Source organism: Varanus komodoensis, unplaced genomic scaffold, assembly GCF_004798865.1.
Source record: "Varanus komodoensis strain SLA01 unplaced genomic scaffold, ASM479886v1 scaffold1, whole genome shotgun sequence".
Taxonomy (NCBI): domain Eukaryota; kingdom Metazoa; phylum Chordata; class Lepidosauria; order Squamata; family Varanidae; genus Varanus; species Varanus komodoensis.
The window spans coordinates 44,394,973-44,418,058 of NW_025335268.1; the positions used below are offsets into that span (position 1 = coordinate 44,394,973).

General features: G+C 42.5%; 1 protein-coding gene across 1 annotated transcript; it reads right to left on the bottom strand.

Moving 5' to 3' along the window:
* Nucleotides 1-617: 617 nt before the first annotated feature.
* Nucleotides 618-22,843, bottom strand: TNFAIP3 (TNF alpha induced protein 3). Its single transcript, XM_044423803.1, has 9 exons — nt 22,440-22,843; nt 16,030-16,342; nt 10,822-11,012; nt 9,107-9,254; nt 8,104-8,274; nt 7,623-7,803; nt 4,883-5,763; nt 3,475-3,695; nt 618-2,709 (listed from the first exon to the last, which is right to left on the bottom strand). Exons 2-9 carry the CDS (start codon nt 16,325-16,327, stop codon nt 2,425-2,427), a joined length of 2,376 nt encoding a protein of 791 aa, XP_044279738.1. The 5' UTR covers nt 16,328-16,342; nt 22,440-22,843; the 3' UTR covers nt 618-2,424.
* Nucleotides 22,844-23,086: the final 243 nt, after the last annotated feature.

Consider the following 23,086-nt stretch of genomic DNA (forward strand, 5'->3'; position numbering starts at 1 on the left):
CATAGTTTCTGTGGACTCCTGGAGGACAAAGTTGGGGTAACTGGAGGGCTGAGCTGGGACCCCAGGGCTTAAGATCTGTGCCCCTGAGCTATGGGATAGCAAGATGACCCAAAGCAGACTTTGATATGACTGCTGTTGCAGCAACTCTTCACTTTTCCACCCAACCCTGTTTTGCCTTTGAGTTTTCAACTGGGCAGGGAGGAAATGGTATTCTGGCTTCTGAGCTCCACCCAAAGCCCCAACAAAAGAACCTAGGCATGAGTAAATCCTTAATTACAACAGATAGGTACAACCTAGGAATGTAGAAAAAGGCAGTTCCATGATGTGAGGTACTCGAATAAAGCATGATCAACGGGATTGGCTCTATCAGGCCGCAGTACTGGTTTTTGAGAAGGTGCTCAGGCTGAATTCTTTATCCGCTTCCCTTCTGAGTTTGCAAAAATAGGCAAATAGTGATTTTTGGACCCAATATCCTTGATACCTGTCCCTTGCCACCCTGCCTAACTAGATCTAGGATGAATAGACCACAAAGCTGGATCTAGCAAGAGTAGACCACACAAATGTACATATAGCAAATTCTTAAATATATGTTCCAATTATAGAAACGGAATAAAATAAATTCTTAAATAATTTATTTTTGCTCTTGAATTTGCTCATTATATACTTACACAGAGGGTTTGGGGGAAATGTAATAAACAGTAAATTATACCAAAATGTGCAAATTTAAAATTATATTTTTGAAATAACATAAATATTTTAACATTTCACATTTGAGCAACTTCACAAAATTATATAAAGAAAGTTCAACAACACAGAGACTGAAGGTTAAACATGGTTTCTGGTTAAGAAGAAGAGAGAAAGCTAATGAACAGTTATACACACATGCAAAGCGGAACAAGCATCGATTTGTGTGCATGTTCTTTTCCACAAGTCATACATAAAGCAGAAGGAAGAAACTCATGAGTGGGCAGGGAAAGAAATGAAGATCTAGACTGCAGAGTTCTTGATACCATTTCCTTGACATGTAATGCAGCACAAGCAGGGATGGGGCAGATAACTGCGGTGAGGATAACCTTGACTGAAAACTCATACTTGGCCCTATGGAAGTAGCTGAGGCTTGTGGAGGAGCTGCACTGAGTAGGCATTCCTTTCAATATCTGATATGATTCAACCACATGACATTCACAACAGTAGTCACAATACAGGGGAGGGCGTGAAAGGAAAAAGAGACAAGGCTGAACCCTGTTACTCCATTTTGCTCTTCACTCCATGCTCTTGGCCCTACTTTAGACGCTTTAGGTCTGAGAATGCAGTATGAACAGCAGGTGTGGCTTTATTTCCCACTGACATCTAGACTGGGACATTTCAGCTTCCTTCTGCGTCCAGCTTGCAAAAGCAGACAAGATGAATAAGCAGCTCGGAAAACCCCCAGTGTTTCAGACAGATTGACTGACTGACCACAGGACGTGTGCTGATTTACCATCCCTGCAAACAGATTTACAGGATATTGGCCCTATGTAGTAGAGCCACTGAAATGAATGAGACAACCACAAACCATTTTTAGTCACTTTTTTACCCCATTATGTGCCAACAATTATGTATTAACTTCTACATCTAAAGAAAATTCTCTCAGTCTGAGAAAACTTTCCCATTTTAGCTACTTGGAAGAAACATACCCAAGTTCCTTTCATATTTCTAAACTATGATGGGTTAACAGCTATTCCCTCATTCAAATGCATACTGAATGTTAAATGGGAGAACACTACTGATCAACCTTAGGTGGCCAGGTAGTATACAGAACAGGTTATAGCTGTTCTGTGTGTGCTGAAGCTCTGAAATAAGGAAAAACAAAATTAGACCAGCTATTTAAAAACACTGTTAAGCCAGCAAAAGTTTAAAAGATGCCTCCCACAACTTGCCAATAAACTTGTTTCATTCGTGGTTTTCCCCAGAGATCAGCATTTTCAGGGGTAACTAGTCCCAGGTCATGTGATGGATATCATGCACAAGCTCTTCATCTCAAACCTTTCATGTTTCCCTGCACACAGCACACTAGATATTCAGAAGATTTGCAAGAGAGGCACCAGCAAACTGGACATGCAAGAAGCCAGGTCTATGTTCATCTTGTTTGCCTATGGCACAGAACAAAGTCCACCAAGTTCTGGAGAAGAGCATGTAGTCAAGGATTCCACAGAAACTTCTCACAAAGGCAACCTGTCCTGAAAGCACACTGCACACGTGCACGCACACACACACACACTCATGTGTTTACATATATACAAAGATTCAGCTTATCATTTTCCCTGCAAAGTCACATGTCTTTTTCAGTGACATTGAATAAGACTGGCTCATGGCAGGACAATTGAGTGTTGTGAATGAAGCACCATTTTCTCTTTGGCAAAAACAGCTGTCCATTCTTTCTCGCTACCCATAGATCTGTTTGAACTGGTAGCACTCATTGCAGTAGCCATTGCACTTGTTATTGCCATAGTGGTCGCAGGCAGGGGCTCGGCAGAGCTGCTTGGGGAGCTCGTCCATTGCAGCATCCCTCCGAGATCCCCCAGACTGTCCCCGCTGGCTGACACGCACGCACTCCTGACAAAGGTCACTGCTCCTGGACGCTAAGTTGTTCCTACAAGAGGCCGTGGCACACGTCCGTTTCGGAGAGCTTGCGGTTGTCTGGTGTAACTCTCTGTGCGGTCCCGTTCTCTGAAAGCATTTAAAAACAAAACACAGGTTAAAAAACAGTTCTGGCAGTGGCCACAGTCTGGTTTTGGCTCTATCTGTGCTTTTTCATTCAGGGCATATGACTGACAGACTGTTTCGACAGGACAACACAGAAGAACATTTCAGACCTCAATGGATAATTCTTCCTCCAAAAAAAGCTACAGTTTATGACCACACTCTGCAAGTTCTCAGGAGAAAACCTTGCACAGGTTGTTCCCTTCCAGTTACAGGAAAAGGAAAAGGAAATACATTGTATTTGTAAATACAAATACATTGATGTTCTTGAACATTCTGATGGCTGTGAAATGAAAACTGCCCTGTTGGTTTGGCTGGGTTTTAAAAGACGTGTTCAGCATTAAAGCTAACCTAAACCACTGGTTTTCCAGTTTGGATAGTTTGATTCCCACCCATTCCTATGTCATACAGCTTATATATTTTATTACACTGTATTATGTCAGGTCACCCACCAGTAGTGAGCAATTTCACTGACTACTGTGATATGTAATATAAAGAAAACTGACTGTTCTGGAAATGCTCACAGAAATTATCCACAACAAGCTTTGGATATGGCACTGTTTGGACTAGGTAACAAAAGCAGAATCTTCGTTGTAGCTTTTCAGTCTGGGTGGGTGCTTGTCCTTCATACTGTATTACCATCCAGACAACAAACTAACAATTTTATGGATTCCTAAAAAAAGGCACACATAATAGTAGACTGGGATGAATGGGTTTCATATGTATACTGACTTCTGACTGACGCACTAGTTGATCATCAGTTCTTCTGGCTTCACGGAGCCTCCTGCTCTGTGCTTCAATGAAACATTTCTGGCAGTATCCTTCAAGCATTGTGTTTCCTATTGTGCCACACTCTTGACCAAGGCAGGACACCGTGTTCTGGTACATGGCAGCAGAGGTTCCGGAATGCTCCACACTCCGCTGAGACCTTCTCTGATGAACCAGTGATGTATCTATGATGGCAGAACAGGAAGAAGGTGGTCACTTCAAACTCAAAGCAGACACAGAACAAAGAATGGCTAAAGGGCCATGTTGTCTGTGTTCCAACTTCCCTATCCCTCAAGTACCAATATTACAGGGACAGCAGCATCCAGAGCGGAACCATTTTGACTTTTTAAGGACTGCTGTCCACACTCTTTCTAGCCCTGGAATGTGGCAACTTTCATCACACAGTTGTGAAATACAGAAAACGGAAGGAAACCCCAACCAGTAACCATGCCTTTGTTGTTTTCAAAACATTGAAGGGCCTTTTCTCTGTGGCAGAGTAGCCCATTTTTTCGTGCAGAAGGTCTCCAGGTAGGGCAGGGAATAACTCCTGTCTAAAACTTGGCAGAGCCAGTGCTGCCAGTCTGCATAGACCAGCCTCCTCACAGCTGGTGTCCTCTAGATGTTTTGGACTCCAGTGCCAATCAACCCCAGCCAGTATGGTCAGTGCTGAAAAATTCTGAGAACCGTAAGTCCAAAATCTCAGACAGACACAAGGTAGGAGTGCAGTTCAATGGTCTGAATCAGTAAAAAGTAGCTACTTACGTTCAAATAACAATCTAAATGCAAATCAGATCATTTTCCCAAGGTGGTCTAAACAAACTCTGCCAAGGCTGAGCACTGACTGAGCCAGCTTTCCTCAGTCTAGTTCTCTCCAGATGTCCTGGGATGCAACCAACATCCAACATTCCCAACCAGCATGACTAGGAATGAGGGATCTGCAGCCAAACACATCTGGAGGGCATCAGCTATGAGGAAAGTTGACTCAAATTATTACTTTGCTGCAGACTTACCCATGATATCTCTAACCTGTCCTCTGCTGGCTCAATCCCAGTTTAAAAAAATAAAGGATCACCTCCAGTACTACAAACAAGCACGTGTGGCTTGACCCTCTTCTGGATGCCTTAGCAACATCTGAAAGGGGCACTGGAAATTTTTTATGCTGTTGCAAATGACTAATGCAGCTTGAAGCCTTTCTGCTGTGGCTTTAGGTGTCACCTTGAGATACAGCATCCTAACAGATACTTCAGAGCTGTTTCATTCTATTTGCATCTGTTTTTTCCTTGCAAGTTCTGATGGAGCAGAGGGATCTTCTGCTTTTAGCTGGTCCAAGAAACATTGCAAAAATGAGATAGAAATTTATTTACCAACTCACCTTTGTTTTCCTGGTACTCAAAATAACACAGCGTGCAAAAGCCTTCATTTCGAAAAGTCCCAAAAAAGTTGCAGCCAGGCTTCCTGCATTTACTGTTTCCCTTCCGCTCCTCCTGCTCCTTCGTATCAATGCCAGTTGGTGCATGGCAGGAATGCTGCAGGAAGCTCTGTGAAAGATGGGTTGGGTCAGACGTGGATCTCTGATGGCCTGAAGGTGCGGTGGCTGAGCCAGTGCTTGCTAAGCAGTCTCTAGTCCTTTTAAAGCAAGCACTGCACATCCCATTGAAGGTCCTATTGGTGTTCTGAAAGCAGAATGTGCAGGTCACACCGTCCAAATCCTTTGGCTGATGGCAGGGATTCAGCTCTGGGGAGTTGTAGCAGCGTTCACAGAGCCCATTATATTGCATGTTTAGGGTGAAAGGGCAGCCAGGAGTCCTGCACTTCATGGCAGTGGTTTCACTATACAGAAAGAGGCTTGGGGCTGTAGGGGGCGCAGAGCGAGGCCCTGTCACTGTCTCTTCAGTAGTCCGTGCACCAGGCTTGCTTCGCTCCTCCTTTGGTGAACCAGAGCTTTTTGCTTGGGGTTTCTCACACCCTGCCTGGAAAGTCTTCCTCCTGGGCTTAGTGCCCCGTTGCCTCTCTTCAAAGCACTCATGGCAGTAAGGCTTGGTGCTCACAGACATGTAGAAAGGGCAGTTGGGCGTCTCACACTTGGCCTCCACAAGTGACAGCTGCGACAGGTGCAGCTCCAGCCGATCCCTTGCACCCCATTCTCTCCTGGCAGGTTCAGTGCTTTCTTGCCACTTTTTGTACTCGTGCTGCACCAGCTGAAAGTAGTCCTCCACTAGGTTGATCTCTTTGGGCAAGTTGCCTTCATCCAACCTTCAAGGCAAAGGAACAAGAAATCTGTACCATTAGATGGAGAAGAGACAGCAAACTTAAAATACCTGGGAGAAAACAGGGTATCATCATCATCATCATCATCATCATCTCTACATTACCCCATAGCTGAAGCTCTCTGGGTGGTTTACAACAGTGCATAAAAAAGCCAAAAAAATTGCAAATGCCATAAAAATTGCAAACAAAAATGCAAATACCATTAAAAAGATTTTAAAATAAAAATATGAAGTAGGTCTAGCTGCTCTTTGACATCAACATGGTTGCAGCATTAAAAGTTGCAAGGCTGAATTTATACAGAAAGATGTCAAATGTGGCATATTGGCAGGAGTGCAAAACTATAGGGCCATGGACCAAATCCAACCCTCTTGAGGCAGAAATATTGCCATCTGAGGTTTCACAGATTTCATCAGTCACCTTTCCCCCAAAAATTGATAATTTGCTTTAGCGCCTTTTGTTCACTTTTACCTCATTTTAAAAGGTCCAAAGGGCATTTACTAAGGCTTAATATACTGGCAGTAAGAGCTCTGAGTTACAGCAGGCTTGTTTTTTTTTTGTATTTTTGGTCACATCTATTTATCCTCTGGGCCAGTTCACCACTGGAATGTGGCCCCGAGAGCATCTCTTGAATTGAAATTGAATCTGGCCCTTAGGCTGGAAGAGAATCTGTACCTCTGACTTATGGAAATATAATAGAAATTGGTGTAATGAGGGAAGCAGGATACTATTCCTATGCTTGTGGGAAAAACAAACCATTCATATCAGTCTTTAACACAGGGATGGGGAACTTTCCAGTCATGGAAGTTCCTTGTCTGACCTACAGCTTCTTGAGCTTCCTTGGCTTCCTTTAGGGGCAGACTCTGGCCTCCAAGCAGAGGAACCTCCCTTGGAGGAATCCCACTGTTATCTGTTGAGATCAGAGATAATAGCAGCACTGTAGAGGGTGGTGTTGAAGCACAGTTGGGGAAGCAGGATTCCAATCACTGGCGTAGCCATTAAAACTAACCAGTGACCTTGGGCACGTCACTACAGAGAGCCTCTCTCACACATACGCACTGCTGAAAGAGGGGCGTGGGGAAAGGACCACACGTTAGCTCCTTCTCCTACCACGTGCTGCAGCCATTCCCTTGCTGCTGGAGGTGGTGGTGGCAACACTTGCCTGTCTGCATGCTCCTTTAGCCTAAGAAGGAGCTCTGATGTACATGCGTAGCACTCTCCCACACTGGGAGGTCCTGGTTCAATTGGGGGCCCCCTCTCCCAAGAAGGAGCTCTACATAAGGAGAGATCCATTTCCACATGGGCCAAACATGGTGTTGCTTTAATATGTGGCTGTAGCAGGCAGAATTCCTTACACAATTATTTCAGCGTGGGGGAGCTTTATGTGAATCTTCCTCCTGTCTGAGGGTTATTTCTTCAAAGGGTAAGCCAAAATAACTTCGATCCTTCCTGGCCTGACCTACTTGGAGAAATACTGCATTTTCTGGATATTCATTTACTGGTTTTGCTGAGGTGCTGAGGCAGGGTATTCGTTAGGTATGTATCTTCCAGAACTGGCCTGGATTTTTTTTTGTGTGGCTCTTTGCTACTGCTGCTGAACAATGTTTTAATGTTTTGTGAGCCGCCCAAGGCTTCAGCGAATGGGGTGGCATAGAAATTATTTAGAAATTTTCTAAACAAACAAACAAACAAACAAACATCTCTGAGTTCTCCAGGACAAAGAGCTACACTAAAACCAGAAACATCTTTTTTGAAAAAGGCATCTAGATGTAAGAGGCTAATTACTTCACACAGAAAGATTTATCACTGTGTTTTATAACACTGGATGAGAGAAGGCTCAGACTCACTTGGCAGCATTAATGAAATGGGTTGTACCAGGATCCCAGCCTTGCACAGGAATTTCTATCACCATCAGATAGTCCCTTAGCAGTTTTTCTTTCTCCCTTTCTTCAGTGTCTGTAAGAAAGTGCACCTTCAAGTCTTCAAACCTGCCTCTTTCACAGGTGACTAGTGGAATGGCCCGGATCTCTGTGGGGAGAAAGTTACTGCTGTGAATCAAATGGGACAGCTATGTGCACAACACCACAGAGAGCAACATTAACAGTATGAACTTGCAGTTGTAATCAAGAATGGCATGCAGGGCTAAATCCAAAGGGCAGTAATGAAACTGGGTTGCATTTATCAAGGGGCAAACATTACAAGTCACACAAAGTTGATATTTCATGTTCAACCACATGACCTCCCAATAGGTTTGTGACTGTTGGCATGGTGGGGAGAAGGAGCAAGAGAATAAAGTACAGAATAGATAGACAATGTCTGGGGACCTACTTGGGCCACTGTCTTGCAGCACAACCAGTGGTGTGAAATGCATACTGTCATAGGCGAGGACAATGGGGTATCGATAACACTCTTCTGCAGGCCAGTGGAGAGGTAGGTAAATTCCACCAACGTTCACAGGGGAAAAGCTTGAACCTGACTGCAGGCTTCTCAGTACTTTGTCTGAAGAAGAGAAAAGAAGAGAAGAGATTTATTAAACAAAACTTGGGTCACCAACAAATTAGGCAAGACACCTTCTGTTTTAAATTTATGAAATATAAACGACACTGTGAAAAAAATATTTAAGCTAGCAGAAATGGTATAAAAAGTGAAACAAAACCTAAACTGCTTTTGCAAACAAGGCAAGCAACTCTCTTTGTGTTTGAACAGTTTTGTTTCTTTAAAGTTGTGGATACAGTTAACCTTGAAGGCTCTTTCAATTTTAGGGGATTTCATAGAAATGTGGCAATTTAAGCCAAATGATCTGAAGAATTCTTTGCTCCCATGAGAAGCAGACACTCTCCAGTTTATCAGTACCCACTTGCATGTCCACTAATTTGAAACAACTTCTGGATTCTGGATTTTAGGAGCTGTGGTCGCTTCCTCAATATACAGGATAATCTACTGGTCATGGCCCAATTGTTAGTATTTTTGACCACGCTGGCACATGTTCAGGTGAGTCTGTGTGACGCCATTTCAAAGACGTGGGATATAAAACATACTAAAAGCCCCCTGCAAGCATTCCCCGTCACACTGGAGAAACGCTTACAGTGTAGAAACCTGCACAAGTCTCTTCCCATGATCTGAAACCCTGACTGTGCAGTGCCTCGGAACAGGTGGCACGCCCAGAGATGTTCAGTAGGTTTCCTCACTGCATGGGCATGGGCAGGGAGTGGGGCTACTCGGTCAGCTCTCCCCTTCTAGTAATTGTTATGTGAGGGCAACATTTCAAAATGGCACCGTGTCTTCTTAAAATGGGGCCTTAAAGTTTGTCATTACATCCATAACTTCTTACCTGCAACAACGATGATTGGTCGCCTCAGGATGTTAACGAGAACAAAGACGTGAATTTCTTCCAGTGAGTTATACTGAAGGCCCTGTTGGGCGACTGACATTTCTGCCGATGCCATTTTAATGAGGTTCTCCCATTCTTCCTCCCAGTTCTAAGGGAAAAAATAAAATTTAAAGCACATTGCTTACTATCATGCAAGGTTGGAGCCCTCCCATGCTAAAACATCCCCCACATATATCTCTATTACAGAGTAAGCGAATTCATATTATGAGTACACCAAATATACAGAACCTGCACTGATTTATAACTGGAGCCAACCTCTCAGGCTTCCTCATCACCCCTACCCATGACCCGCAAATTAGGCTTCACATATTAAGAAACCACCATTTTTTAAACCTGGGGTATCTGCTTACTGATAACTATTTTATGTCTTGTGCATGTTTAAATGGAAGCAAATCCCAGTTTGTTCAATGGAACTTATTCCCTGGTAAGTATGTTTAACCTTACAGCACAAGGCTAAGTACTGGAGCTGGGAAGGTGAGTTGAGAGGGGTCCACTACCAAAACCAGAGTATTAAACTTTCACAACAGCTGGGATTTTCTCATTCCCTTGCCTCCCATTAACTCAAATGGGAGAAAAGTTGAGGGATGCAATATGAGGACCTGCAGAGCTTTCTTCAGGTGTATCCAAGACCTCAGTGAGGGACATGTCGCCCTGCCAACACCAATTCTTTCTATTAGTGGAAGGATGCTTGATCCTTATCCTACCCAGCTCTGGGTGTGCATGTGTGTAAGGGTGTTAGGCTGGCTCTGCCTGTCCTTTAGGCATGCTGACAGCCTGGAAGTGAAAAAAGCACACAGCTCCCTTCTGTTCTCCTGCATGGTCTCCTAGAGATAATTCTAGCCCCCACAAGTGATTGAACAAGTTGTTACTTGCAAGGCTGCAATTTCAAACCGGAGCAGCTTTGCTGCTATCTGCCCTTACTTCTGCAGGCCTGCTGGGAGTGAAGGAATTTGGAGGCCAATTGGGCTGTTGCCTCAAGGCAGGTACATAGATTAGCACAACTCTGCCCTATTTGATACCCCTGCAGATGTTTTGGACTGCAGCTCCTAGCATACCTGACCACAGTCCATGGTGGGTGGAGCCGATGAAAGCTGAAGTCCAAAACATTTGGAGGACTCCAGACTGGGAAAAGGTGGGCTAGCAAGTGCAGGAGGGAAGATGCTCAGACAGCTGAGGACAATTTTTCCTTTTAACTAGCACATTCTTGCAAAGAGCAACAGAAATCAGGAAGGAAGTCACACTTGATGTGGATCTTTTAAGGGAAAGTCTGTGCCTCCCTGTATGGTTCCTTGTTGTTGGGGTTTTTTACTGTTATTTTGCCTGTGCTGTAACAGTTTCTGGAAGCGAGCTTTCCCATAAAAGGAACAGCACAGACATGCCAAAATTTTGGAGATGTGGGTGGTCCATGGAAATAACCCATCTCTGGAGAGGTTAACTTAATTAGGAAACTCCACTTTAGGAAAACACTTTGTTATCAGATTGAGTATTCTAGTGTGTTAATGAATTAAAATGTTTTAACTGGTTGACAGCCTAGCAATTTTATTTTTCCACCGTAGTGTCTCTCCCATCCTGGTAATTATGCATGGAAAATCACCATCAAACCAATAGTGCCAGGGTCTGAAACATTCTTGGCTTATATAAATCAACTGCCTTACCCTGGTGTCATAGCAGAGTCCTGTCTCCACAAATTCTTGAGATTTAAGTGTTTCCCGTTGCCAACGCAATTTAAAGTTGCGTGTGTCAACTTCCCTGAGTGCACTAAATAGCGTTTTTCGCAGGACAAGGTCAACATCTTGGACACCCCACATGTACTGGGATGTGGCATGCATGAGGCAATTTCCATCTCCTGAAATGAAATGAAACAAGTGTTTAAAGCTGCATCAAAATAAAATAAATGCCAAGCAACCCACCATGGAGATCATACCTATTCCCATTTAAATACTTCAAAATTAAATCTCCAATAAATCTCCATATAAATTGTCAACGCTCTGGGAGTTCCCAGCAGGAGCAATTAAACTTCTTGGGAATTTCCCAATAGCAGACAAATGGAGTGCAAGGTTATCTATTTTCATTCTCTCTTACCATCCTCCTGATCCTAGTCCTGCTGCCCCATTTCTCTTAGCTGAACACAGAAAAATCATGGGATGTTGCTAACCCATCATCTCCATACCAAATATGGTAGGCATCTTGTACATGTGTAAAAATAGTACTGAACACATTATCCCAAAGGGAAGCTCACACACACACACACACACACACACAAGAACAGATCCATTGTTCTGTCTTCTATGTACAGGTATCTTATTGGTAGTGTAGGAATCATATGCAGAATAGATCTGGGATCTGAATACTAGTATGCAGGCAAAACAGCAGTTACATTGCAGACTGCCTATCTTAATACAGAAGTGAATAATTATCAATTACATATCAAATGAATATTAATCTAAAAGGAAAGCCTGGAACAAATACAATATGATCTTTCCAGGCAAAGAAAACCCTGAATGACTTGGGTCCAGAGTACCTGAGAGAGCTTCTTATTCCTTATCAACCTGCCCAGACACTGAGATCATCAGAGGACACTGTCCTGGTAGTTCCACATGGAACAATACCTGACTGGAGTCTACCAGGAAAAGAGCCTGAAGTGTGGTCACCCCATTTCTGCTGAATTACCTGCCTCTGGCGACCAGGCAGACACCAACACTGTGCTGTTTTCAGCACCTTCTGAGACATCCCTATTCCAGGAAGTTTTTCTTGCCGACTAATCACGGTCTGAAGGTTGTCTTATTTTTAATGTATGGTTTTATTCTTTTATTGTTTTGGTTTTTTACCCTTCACAACTCCAGAATATGCCTAGATATGGAGTGGTATACAAATACTGTAAATAAGTGCAAAAAAACCAAAAACAAAAACCTTTGCCTGGAATGCTTGCAGGGAGATAAATGGTGGGAGGTATTGTAGTAAAGCAGAAACCTTGCTTCAAACTTTGCACACTGCTAAGGAAAAGCAGCCTTCTGCTGAAAAACTGGGGTCCCTTTTTCTTTCCTGGTAAAGTAGCTGACAGAAGAGAAAATGGTTTCTGCTGGACTTTGCACACTGCTTCTGTTGCCTTGGCAAGAAAGACAGAGGATCATGGCTTAAAAGTGCTGACAGATTTTAGCTCTGTTCAGTTCACTGCTACCCAACTAGCTGGAGGAGCAGAGGGAAACTTGTCCCATGAAAAGTGCAGCCTCCTTTTCCCCAAGCCCTTTAACTGCAACAGCACCAGGTCACAAAAGGTTAGCTGGGCATTTTGGTTCAGCGAAATGGGCACAGTAACCAAAGGCAAAGGTGGGCAACTTGTAGCCCTTCAGACATTTGTTCCTACAAACTGTCATATGCTCCAGCCAGTACAGCCAATTGTGAGGGATCATGGGAGCAGTAGTCCAAAATTTCTGGAAGGTCACAAGTTGCCTACCCTGTCCTACAATAACTCAAGGGATTTTCACAGGAGGAATGCGCTTGCTGAGTTGTGTTTGGCAATCCTATTTAAAACAAACAGTTTTAAATGCAATGTAAAAATAAAAATGCAAAAACCCTCATGAAATTTACAGCAGAGCTAATGTGCAGTCTTTGGGCTTAACACACAGAAAAAAGATGGCATACAAATAGGACAATTATTACATCCTGTAAAAAATTTCCCTTTGCAAAATCTAGACCAAAGATAAAGAGCTTTCTTTCTCTTGTGTGTGCTCGCTTTCAGTTCTTTATGAAGAACCACCAGTCCAAAATTCCCTAAGCAACACTTGGAATTCCCCAGTGTTAAGCTATTTGACTAGCAATTGAGTAACAGCTATTGTACTTCTTGTTCTGATGTGCAGACATTTGAACTGTGAAGTACACACTGGACTTTCCAAGAGGGTGTGGTTAGGGTAAGCTGGAATGCCTATTCATTAGAGAAGCGAAATTGCTAGTAAGTAGATGTTGGAATCTTTTTAAATGACATGGTTTCCTTCCAACTTTTTTTAAGAATGACAATTATGTTCCTCCCTATTATCCTCAAACATATGAATGGCCTGTACATTACCCTAATTTCCACAGTTGCATGTAAACTTTGTACAACTTTCTACTGAAATCACTGATGCATTTATTTCCTTGCTTTCAAAACGGATAAAACTGATGTTTTCCAAAAGTGTACATCTTACTATAAGGACAGCTATATTTGGAACTATTGGCTATGTAAACATTATTTGAATTTTAAAATGATCATTATGCCTTTAGCATGTCCTCTTGTGCACACAGAACTCTTCATATGAATGGAAAATCCACTGTCTGCAACACAACAGACTACCTCTAAGCCTACAAGGTCCACTGTTCCAGATGTGTCATAATGGCCATGCCAAACCTGGTGGCTGCTAGCCAGCATGTGAGAAGAAGGCACCACAACATGCCTATCCATTTGGAATTATGCAAGTCCTCCTTCACACATTCAATGCATAGCCAAAGCAGCCAATGGGGAAGAGGGAAGACTCAGTCAAATACCTATTGCATCCTCCCCAAACCTGGGGCCCTCCACATTTGCTGGATGACAACTGTCATCATCTCCAGTGTGCATGGATTTGTTGGCTGGGGAATTTGTAGTAGAACACTACTGGTAGGAACCAGTTGGGGAAGGTTGGGCCATGGAGTTCCTTCCTGAATTCACGAAGCTACATGTATGAAGATTTCCCCCTGGGCATAAAGGAATGAGCCATAAATATTTGGCTCATTCCCTATGCTATTTTTTTGCTTTCAAGTGAAATATGGTCTATGTTTTGAAACTAACTCAAAACCATTAAATCTAAGAAGAGTTTATTTCTGAAGGTACCAGTGAATAGATCTGGCAATGCAAGAATATAAAGGAAGACAGCTGCACAAGAATAGCTTTTGTACACTGGAGTAAGGCAGCCCAAAATGTCTATCTTTTTAGGACCAGGCTAACTGTTTCAGCCCTTGCCCTAGAGGCAACACCTTCTGAACTCCTTGGGCTATATTCTCCTCAGGACCCCTTGCTGACATCTGTCCTGTTAATTCATGAAGGGTCCACAATCCCATGAGAGACCATTTGGAACCTGATGGTGTACTGCACATATGTGCTTGCTCTCTCTTTGTCTTGCTGCAAGAGCATGCTCACTTACTTTTAGTCCTGGCTAAGATCTGGCCTGTATGGATTATATATAGGAACTGATATGAAAAGGATATTGCAGAATTTGGGAGATTTGCAAACAAGATGAATCAGTAATATGAAGGAACTTATATTCATTAGTAGCTATAGACATTACCAGAAGGGCCAAAATGAGGATGTGCAAGTGGTTTGCACATCCTCTTTCCACACTTCTGAAGTTATATATGAAGCAGTAACTAACAAACACCAGAGGTGCATTCTGACAGTGCTAACTGCTGCTTCAAGCATTATGTTGGTTTTATTATTGCATTGTAAATAAGGTACATGTTTTGCTATAAGCTGCAAGACACTGCAGCTCAGAACAATCTGGTCTTGGAGGGCCCCAGTAAAGATATTTCATGATCTAAAATTACTAGGAGAAAAACCCTACTTAGAAATCACCATCTCATATTCTTGACCAGATTATTCTGTGCCATACAAAGTTGTTTTTATTTAATATATTAATATCCTTCCTTTTTCCTACAAGGAACAGAGGGCAGCTTGCATAACTGCTCACCTACTCCTCTTTTCTATTTTCTCCTCATACAAGCTTCTGAAGTAGGTTAGGTTGAGCCACAGTCCCTGACCCAAAGTCACCCAGTGAGTTTCACAGGTGTGTGGGAACTGATGCCCATATCTCCTGAGTTGCACTATGGCACATTGGTTCTCAGATTTTGCAAGAAAGACACAATGACCCTATGCACTGCAGATTCATGACTCAAGGGACACATTTGTATGGCTTGTCTACATGAAACTACTTACAGTTTTGCCTTTTTATGTTGCAATCTATTCCCTGTTGTATACACTTCTGAGATCAGAGGAATGCAAACATTCATGTATATTTGCATCAAAAGACCAAATGTTAGTGTGGAATGGGCACCTATGCATTTATGAGGGTCCACCAATATGAAAGCCTCTCACATGGTAATCATTTCCATGCAGAATGATTTAAAGAAGACTTCAGATTGTGCCGGTAGTGCAGATGGGCCACTGGCTTTTAAGTTTTTTTGAAAATATCAGTTTTCTGAACGAAGGCCAACATTATTTTTAAGCCCTCCAAAATATATTAATTCCATGTTCATTAAGCTGAACTTCTCCTTTGGAAGAAGGGTAGAATAAATATGCAGCAAATACATTTGCCTGTTGTATGGGGAAAAGGTAATTCTGAGAGCAAATGAGTTTCAGCTCTCCGTTAAGTCAGAGCAGCCTGAGAAAATGCAAGGTAGTGCCACAAACAATAATGGAGGGAATGTACCCTTTACTATTTTGGATATTATGCTAGCAGTTCAGAAATCCTCTGAGGTTTTGTGTTACTTTTCAGAACACTGCTTTATGTGGGGGTAAGTGCACAAGTGCTGTATATGAGATGAAAACACCTAGGTAATGCCAACTTGTGGACACTTGAAGATATACAAGGGGCCTGATTATCTTTTAGCTAGGCTTCTAATGCTGTATCTAAAATAGTAAACACTGGAATTCTGATAGATCCACAACGTTCACATAATGTATGTCTAGATGCCCATTTGATATAAGGCACATACTTCACTTCGAAGTAAAGAAGAAAAGCCACTTCCTATTTTTTTTAAAGCAATTCTAAGTGAGCAGTATTAACACAAGGTTCATTAATGGAATAAATAACATAATTATATCCTGCAAAGACAGTGATAAAATAAACTTGACTTACCATTAGTCTTCAGTGGCATAAGTTTTTTAACTTCTCGACACCAGTTCAGCTTCCGTTGACGTTCTAGTGAAGTTTGGGTTGCCTGGTCAAAAAGAGCTTTTTGAAGAATCTCCTGAAACTGAGGGCAAAACTGACACATCCTGAACATCTCTATGGTGTACCTATGCATAGTTTTAAAATGATGGATCATCCCATTGGTGCACTTGACAAGGTCTTCAGGCATTCTCTCTCTGATCTTCACAGCTTTCAGCATATTGCTCAAGTATAAAGCTTGAGGAATGATTTGTGAGCCAGCCATTATTCTAGAAGGAACCTAAGAGGAGAAGCAGCACTAGTAAAACAAGGGTGTTTTTTTTTAAGTCACCTTTTCCCAACAATATAGCACAAAGCCCTAAGTTCTCTAGTCATGGTTTACTTTACAGCAAATAGTTTATCCTAAGTGCTTTCTCCAATACAGGTTCAGCAGCAGACAGAGGCAACTTCTTGGGTACGGATGTCTTCAAATTACCAGCCACATTTACTGATGGTTGCGTAGAATGTATGACAGACAAGTACCTGATGGTTGGAAAATAAATCTGCATCTAAGAAGCGTCCTTCAGATTAAGTCAGTTCTTGAGAGTACTCTGGGGTGTGCCCAACAGCACAGAAGTGGAGACCCAGGATTACTCAGCTGTAAGTCTATTCAGATGACAAAGAATTTCCTCCTAGCTTAGAATCCCCCATGCATTTTTCCATTCCATATTCCCCTTATGATCACACTGACTGGTGACCCTGGGGAATTTTTAATAGAGGGGGGCTTTGCAGGGAGCACATGGCATTGCTCAGTTTCTCATGTTTAACTACAGTGGACAGCATAAAAAACCACACACTGTGACTTGGGCAGCATGGATAATGTTTAAGGAAGTAGGAAGATAGGTGAAACAAGAATGTTCCAGTCCTACAGTCACATAAACCACACATCTTGTTTATGGAGAGAAGGCAGAGAGGGCTGGTATTTCACTGGTGTGCTGAGATGTCACACCTGCTCTGTACTGGAACACTCAAGACTGAACAAGGAATGCACCAGAAAGGATGTAGTTGCCTTGTTTTTCCCTCTATCCTCTTTATCTAGGTTCCAGAACCAAGCGATTTCCCCCTGATTATAATACTTCAAAGCTGTTGGAACATACCATATTTCAGTTTTTAAAACTTGTAAAATTAAAAATAATAAACACAAGCTATTTAGGAAAGGCACTTAAAAATAGCATCATCCAAACAAGATTTCCTGGATTATGGCAGAGAAGGTAGCTGAAAATGGGCATTGCTTGTTCTACAATAGAAAGATCATGAAATACTGACAAATACTAACCCCAAACCATAACAGGAAACAATTCCTGCTTAAATGAATGCAACCTATTTCCAAAAAAAAAAAAAAATGTGCATAAAGATGGGTTCTAATATAGTAGTAAGACATTATTTTCAACCGCAGGAATTAAAAACATGGTCTGCTCAAAATTAGGAACTTAACTGGCATTGGTTTCAATGAAGAAGTTAAGTATGCACTCAAAACATTTCTCTGTAAACACAAGGCCAAACAATTGCTTAACTTTGGTTAGATTGTGCTCGTCCAGTGTGTTGATTTAGAATATTTATCTTGTACATCCTCCATTAACTGAATGAACGTTGAATAAACACATGCATAAAAATACAGGAAAACTTCAAAAAATAAATAGCATAAATAAAAACTGCAATGTCCATGCCATTCATCTTTTCTTCCAGGAATAGAGGCATCCTCCTACACAATCCTATGCAAATTTAAACTGATTGAACTATAGGGGTGTACACATTACACTGGTATGTATTTGGAACTGTAAAGTTCCCACTTCAAATGAGAGGTCTCCCTCCCGCAAGTACTTAATACCAAAAGAGAATTTTGAGTCAGTGGGAAAGTTCATATGAACTAGGGATGATTACATCAGTAAAAGACGCCTGCTTTTGTCTACAAAGGGTTGTTTCCAGCATTAAGTAATAACAGACTATCCAATTTGTTAAGCTCCATTAGAAAGCTAATTAACATTCCTATTCTGCCAACAGCAGCCTATCACTAAGGTACAACTAGTATCATGCTCTGGAATGCACTGCCTGTCCTGAAAGTATCCAGTGATCAGCCTGATCCTGTTTATTCAGGACCCTGTTGATATCCATGGATGACAATGAGACTTTTCCAGAAAAGTATCTATTTATTACATCTCATCCTTAGGAGGTGTAGAGCTAGTGAATTTTGCCCTCTACAGAATTCTGCACAAAGCTCATTATCCATTTTAAAGCTACCACTTCTATTATTTTAAATGCCAGCTCACGCTTTGCAAAGACTATGCAAGTAAACTAAGTTTCCCATTTTCATGCTTTTTCTATCAACTTAGTAACAACTAGGAGCATATTGGCTTGGGTTATCAACTAATTAACCAAGCATTGTAGGCATACTTTAATTTGGTGTGATGAGGAGACATTAGCAGATGATAATGTTTGCATCCATGCTGTGAAAAACCCAATTCTGACCCTAGTGGGTTTTTTTTGTTTGTGAGGACAAAATTTTGGAATAATAATTATACTAATATGTATAATTATAATAATAGTTAGATTCCACACATATTTCCTGCCAAAAACGATAAAGAAAAGATTGCACTTGCACGTTGCTCCCATGCATATCTGCCCAGAAAAAGTTCAATGGGATTGATGCCGAAGGAAAGGGCTATACTTCCAGGACATGGTCAGAAGGCACATGATGAAACCAAGGAAGCCTGGATTTGGTCCTGCCACCTAGGAAGTTTGAGTTCCATAGAATAATGTGGCTCTGGGAACCTCTTATTATGTCCACTAGCAAAAATTCAGCATTCTGTTGATTTGCTCAACTACCAGGCAGTTCTATACATCATCATGGAAGAGGTGTATGACTGCATGTACTGAACTGTCTCAATTGCCCAGGACTGGCATTCTACTGATATGCAAGGCCTTGACACCACTGTTTAGCAATTACTTCCTCAAACTGATCACCACACATTATGCAGGATGAACTTCTGTTTTTCAACTCTCAACCAGTCACACTGTGTTAACTGAAATAGCATACCCACCAGGACCTAAATTTCTCCAATAGAAATGGGATTTACTTCCAGATAAATGTATTCAGGATTGTAGCCTAAAGATATGCAATAAAATGGCTCCCAAGCATTTTTTTTCCCCAGGAGAACTTGAAATGCCACTTTTTCCTCTAAGGGCTGCTTCCAATATGCCATTTCTCCATAACGTTGTACTGACCAGACATGAAAGCTGAACTGATGCCTTGTGAAGCAGTTAAGGCCCTTCTGGGAAGGGCTAAAGATCAGGGGTAGAACACATGCTTTGAATATAAAAGGTTCTGTGCTCTATGTCTGGCATCTCCAGGCAGGGTTAACAAAAGAGGGAGAAGAATAGAATAGATTAGGGGTGAGCAAACTGCAGCCCTGCTGACCCTTTTTTGGTGATCCCCGCTGAAATAGTTGCTTCTGGGTTTGCAGCAATGGCAAAAGATGGCCAGTCTGCTGCAAAAATTTGGCAGTGGTGGCAAAAAGGCTACTTTTACTTCCAAATAAAGTGCATGGGGAGCACATGCCTTGTTTTGGCACAAAACTATGATCCTGGAAGCCTCCTGGAAACCCAACTTGCGCATACTATGCATGCGCCTGGTTTTAAAGTGGTGGTCATTCTGGGGATGTGTGTGGCTCCCAAGTGGTTTGGGAAGGAGGAAATTGGGCCTGGGATCCATGGAAGCTGCCCACCCTAGTACTGACAATACTGAACTCCATGGACTCAATGATCTGACTTGGAAGAAGGTCAAATTCCACAGCTCATACCTCTCATACCTGTGTCTGAGTGTTGCAGTGATATGCTAACCAATTCTTTACAATCATTTTAAATGCATTTAAAATGCAATCCCATGGCCTGCCCACCCACCCACCCACTGTTTGGAAGCCCCTAAACATAGAGTGTCCTAAGATTACTATGTTCTGCCAGATGGAAACCAGCAGGGTGGGAAGAGGAAGAAAAGCAATCCTCACTTCCCTATCTTCCCATCTTCTCTATTTTCACCTGACAAGATTTTCAGCCCATCTAAGCAAGGACAGTTGGAAAGGAATGGAAGGAGGGAGGCTGAAGTTCCCTCCAGAACAGCCCCCTTTCTATCCTCCAAGGTCTATTTTCTCAGTGCAATACTTTCTTTGCCGGCTGTGAGGGTTCAGATCTGCAATTTCTAATTTAAAGGTCAGACTGCTGGCTTTTCTGAGCTATTTCTTGGTTCCTGGATTGCTCTGCTAAGGAAATATAACAGTTTCCACTTCCAAGCCCTGTCATACAAATGAAACAGCTTTACTTGTGTTGTTGCCTAAACCCACAGATGAGGACCCCTTCACTCCTAAAGCCCACCACTTAAAGCCAAGTCTATGATTAGGAAAAGATGTCCTCAGGAAACTTATTTTGAATGTCATTAACTGGTAGCAAAGTGTTAGTTGTTCAATGTGTTTTTGTTATATTTTTAGAGCCAGAGAGAAGAGATACTTGTGGAATTTTGGGGGGGGGCGGGGTTAGGCACCAAAATAACTTAAGGAGGTGGGGGACATTTGCTGCTTTGCTCAGGCAGGAAAATGATTTGGGCTTCTACCAGCTCACAAAACTGGTAGGAGGATGCAAGTTAAGTTTATAATTTGGTTTGCAAGTTCAACTCTCTTTAACACAGGTTTCATTCGTTAATATAACCCCTGTTAGAAGCTGTTAAAGAATATTAAATTGGAGTTCAATAGATTAGCTTTGCTTTACATACATAAACATCTGTTAGTGCCTCCCTATTAATATTTACTCAGAAGTGAGTCCCAGAGTTTAATGGGTTTTTGTCAGCCTCAGAGTCTGTGAAAGCCAGAAACCACTTAAGATGAATGGTTGATCTTTTCCCTCAAATACCCATTTTTTGAAGGAGCAATGAAGCATCCTTGCTGTTAAGATTGATTTTGATGTGTATGGTACCATACACAACATGCATACTGTGTGGTACCATGTAATGTCCAAGTGACATGCCTTTATCTTAAAAAGGGAGAAATTATACATACTTCATAAGTATCTGTATGAGCTGTCATGCTATTATGTAACTTTTTGCAACAAACAAGTATTACCTGTATATATTTAGTGCCTGTTGCAAGGGCTTAGTTTTCCAGCCCCATAATTAATTTTGCGTATGAGACCCAGGCACTAAAGTATATACAAGTATTTCCAAGTATATATAGATTACCCCATAAAAAAGGAAATACGTCATTATGTCTAAGGATTCGTTTTGAGGAAGACTTGTAACTTTCAGTCTCTTAAGTAAACTATACTTCTTGCATTTTGAAGTCCAAGCAACAAATTAGATAAGGCTTAAACTATGCATGCAGGTAACTGTCATTCTATGTTGCCTAAAATAAACTGCTTTTTCATTACACCCAATTAGGATTTCTGTGCAATTCAAAACCTTGCATACAAATAACATTGATACAAATAAAAGGGGGGATACACATTTTTCTCTTTCTTTTATGCTACTGCAAGTTTGATCCACTTCTCTTCTTGTCCCATTCTGTCTTTCGTATTGCACAGTGCATAAGACCAAGTCCATTCCATGCCTCTGTCCACCAACTGTCAAGCTAACCCAAGACTCCACTTCTATGCACATTTACCAGGGTGTAAGCTCCAAAGAAACCAGCATAACAACTCACACCCAGGAGCTGAACATTCTGAGTATGGGTTGTCACTGAACATTTGGTTGTTGTTGAAACTTGAGTTTTCACGTTGTCTGAACCCAGCCACACTAACAAGCCCACAAACAACCCATGAAGAGTATGTGTGGTCTGTTGTGAACTGCGGTAATAACCACAATTTGCTACCTCAGCTGGGTTCACGCAGCATGATTTCAGCAACCCACAGTGAACTTAGGGGTATGGGTTTGAACCAAGTCAACTGGGGTTACTTTTCCTTACATAGCCACTGGCCTAGTTAAGGGCCTGACAGAGCTGTTCTAACAGTTTAATGAAGCAAAATCCCAAAGCATCCTGAACCCTAGAAATGATAACTTTTGGAAAGCTACGATGGCGTTTTTCTGAAGAGAAGTGTTCCTACACAAACAGCAGCCGACTGTGGGAACAAGCGACCTCAAGAGGAACAGAAGCAACAGACGGACGCTTTTGCCTGTTTGCTTTTAATGGATGAATTTCATTGTCAATCAAGGCCTTCAGCTAGTAGGCACCGGCGGAGGGTTGCACGGCAGGGCAGGACGCATCTCTCCGCTCCCGAGCATCGCAGGCACCAGGCCTGAGGCGGGCGCCTCTCACCCCAAGCAACCCCCAGCGGCCAAGAGCAGTTCCCAAAGGACTTACTTGTTGTCCGTCGCTGGGAGGAGAGGCCCTGGAATCAACGGTTAATAATCCTTTCTCAGGCCAAACGAAGCAGGCTTCGGACCACGATGCAACTTGGGGGACCCATGAATTCCACCCCCTTTTCCAGACAAAAGCCGAGTGGGGCTGCAATCCGCGCACAGAAGAGGTGGAGAGCTGCGTGTGTGGCTTCTCGACGCTTTTGGCTGAGCTTTCCTTTCTTTGCTTCTGCTGCTGCCGCCGCTGCTGCCCCCCCACAACACGGTCCGTCCCTGCTGTGCTTCCTTCCTCCTTCCTGCTGGTGCTTGTTAGGAGAGCGGGAATGAAACACTGCCAGGGTATGTGTGTGGATGTACTTCCCCCCTCCCTTGTTTTGCTACTTGTACGTGGAACATTAAAAAAAAAAAAAAAAGCCCCAGCCTTGGGGATTTCCACATCCGCAGAGACACCCAGCAGGACGAGGGACTTTCCGACATGTGACACCGCTTGCTTCGGCGTGCTGCGGGCAGAGCCCTCCAGGGGGCGCTGTGTGAAAAGCGGCGCTGCGGTGATCGCGCCGCACGTGACCTGCTACCTGCAGTTACGTCAGCGCGCGCGAGTGACCTTAAGAGGTCTTTTTTTCCTCGACTTTTCTCAGCTTGGGTTTCTCC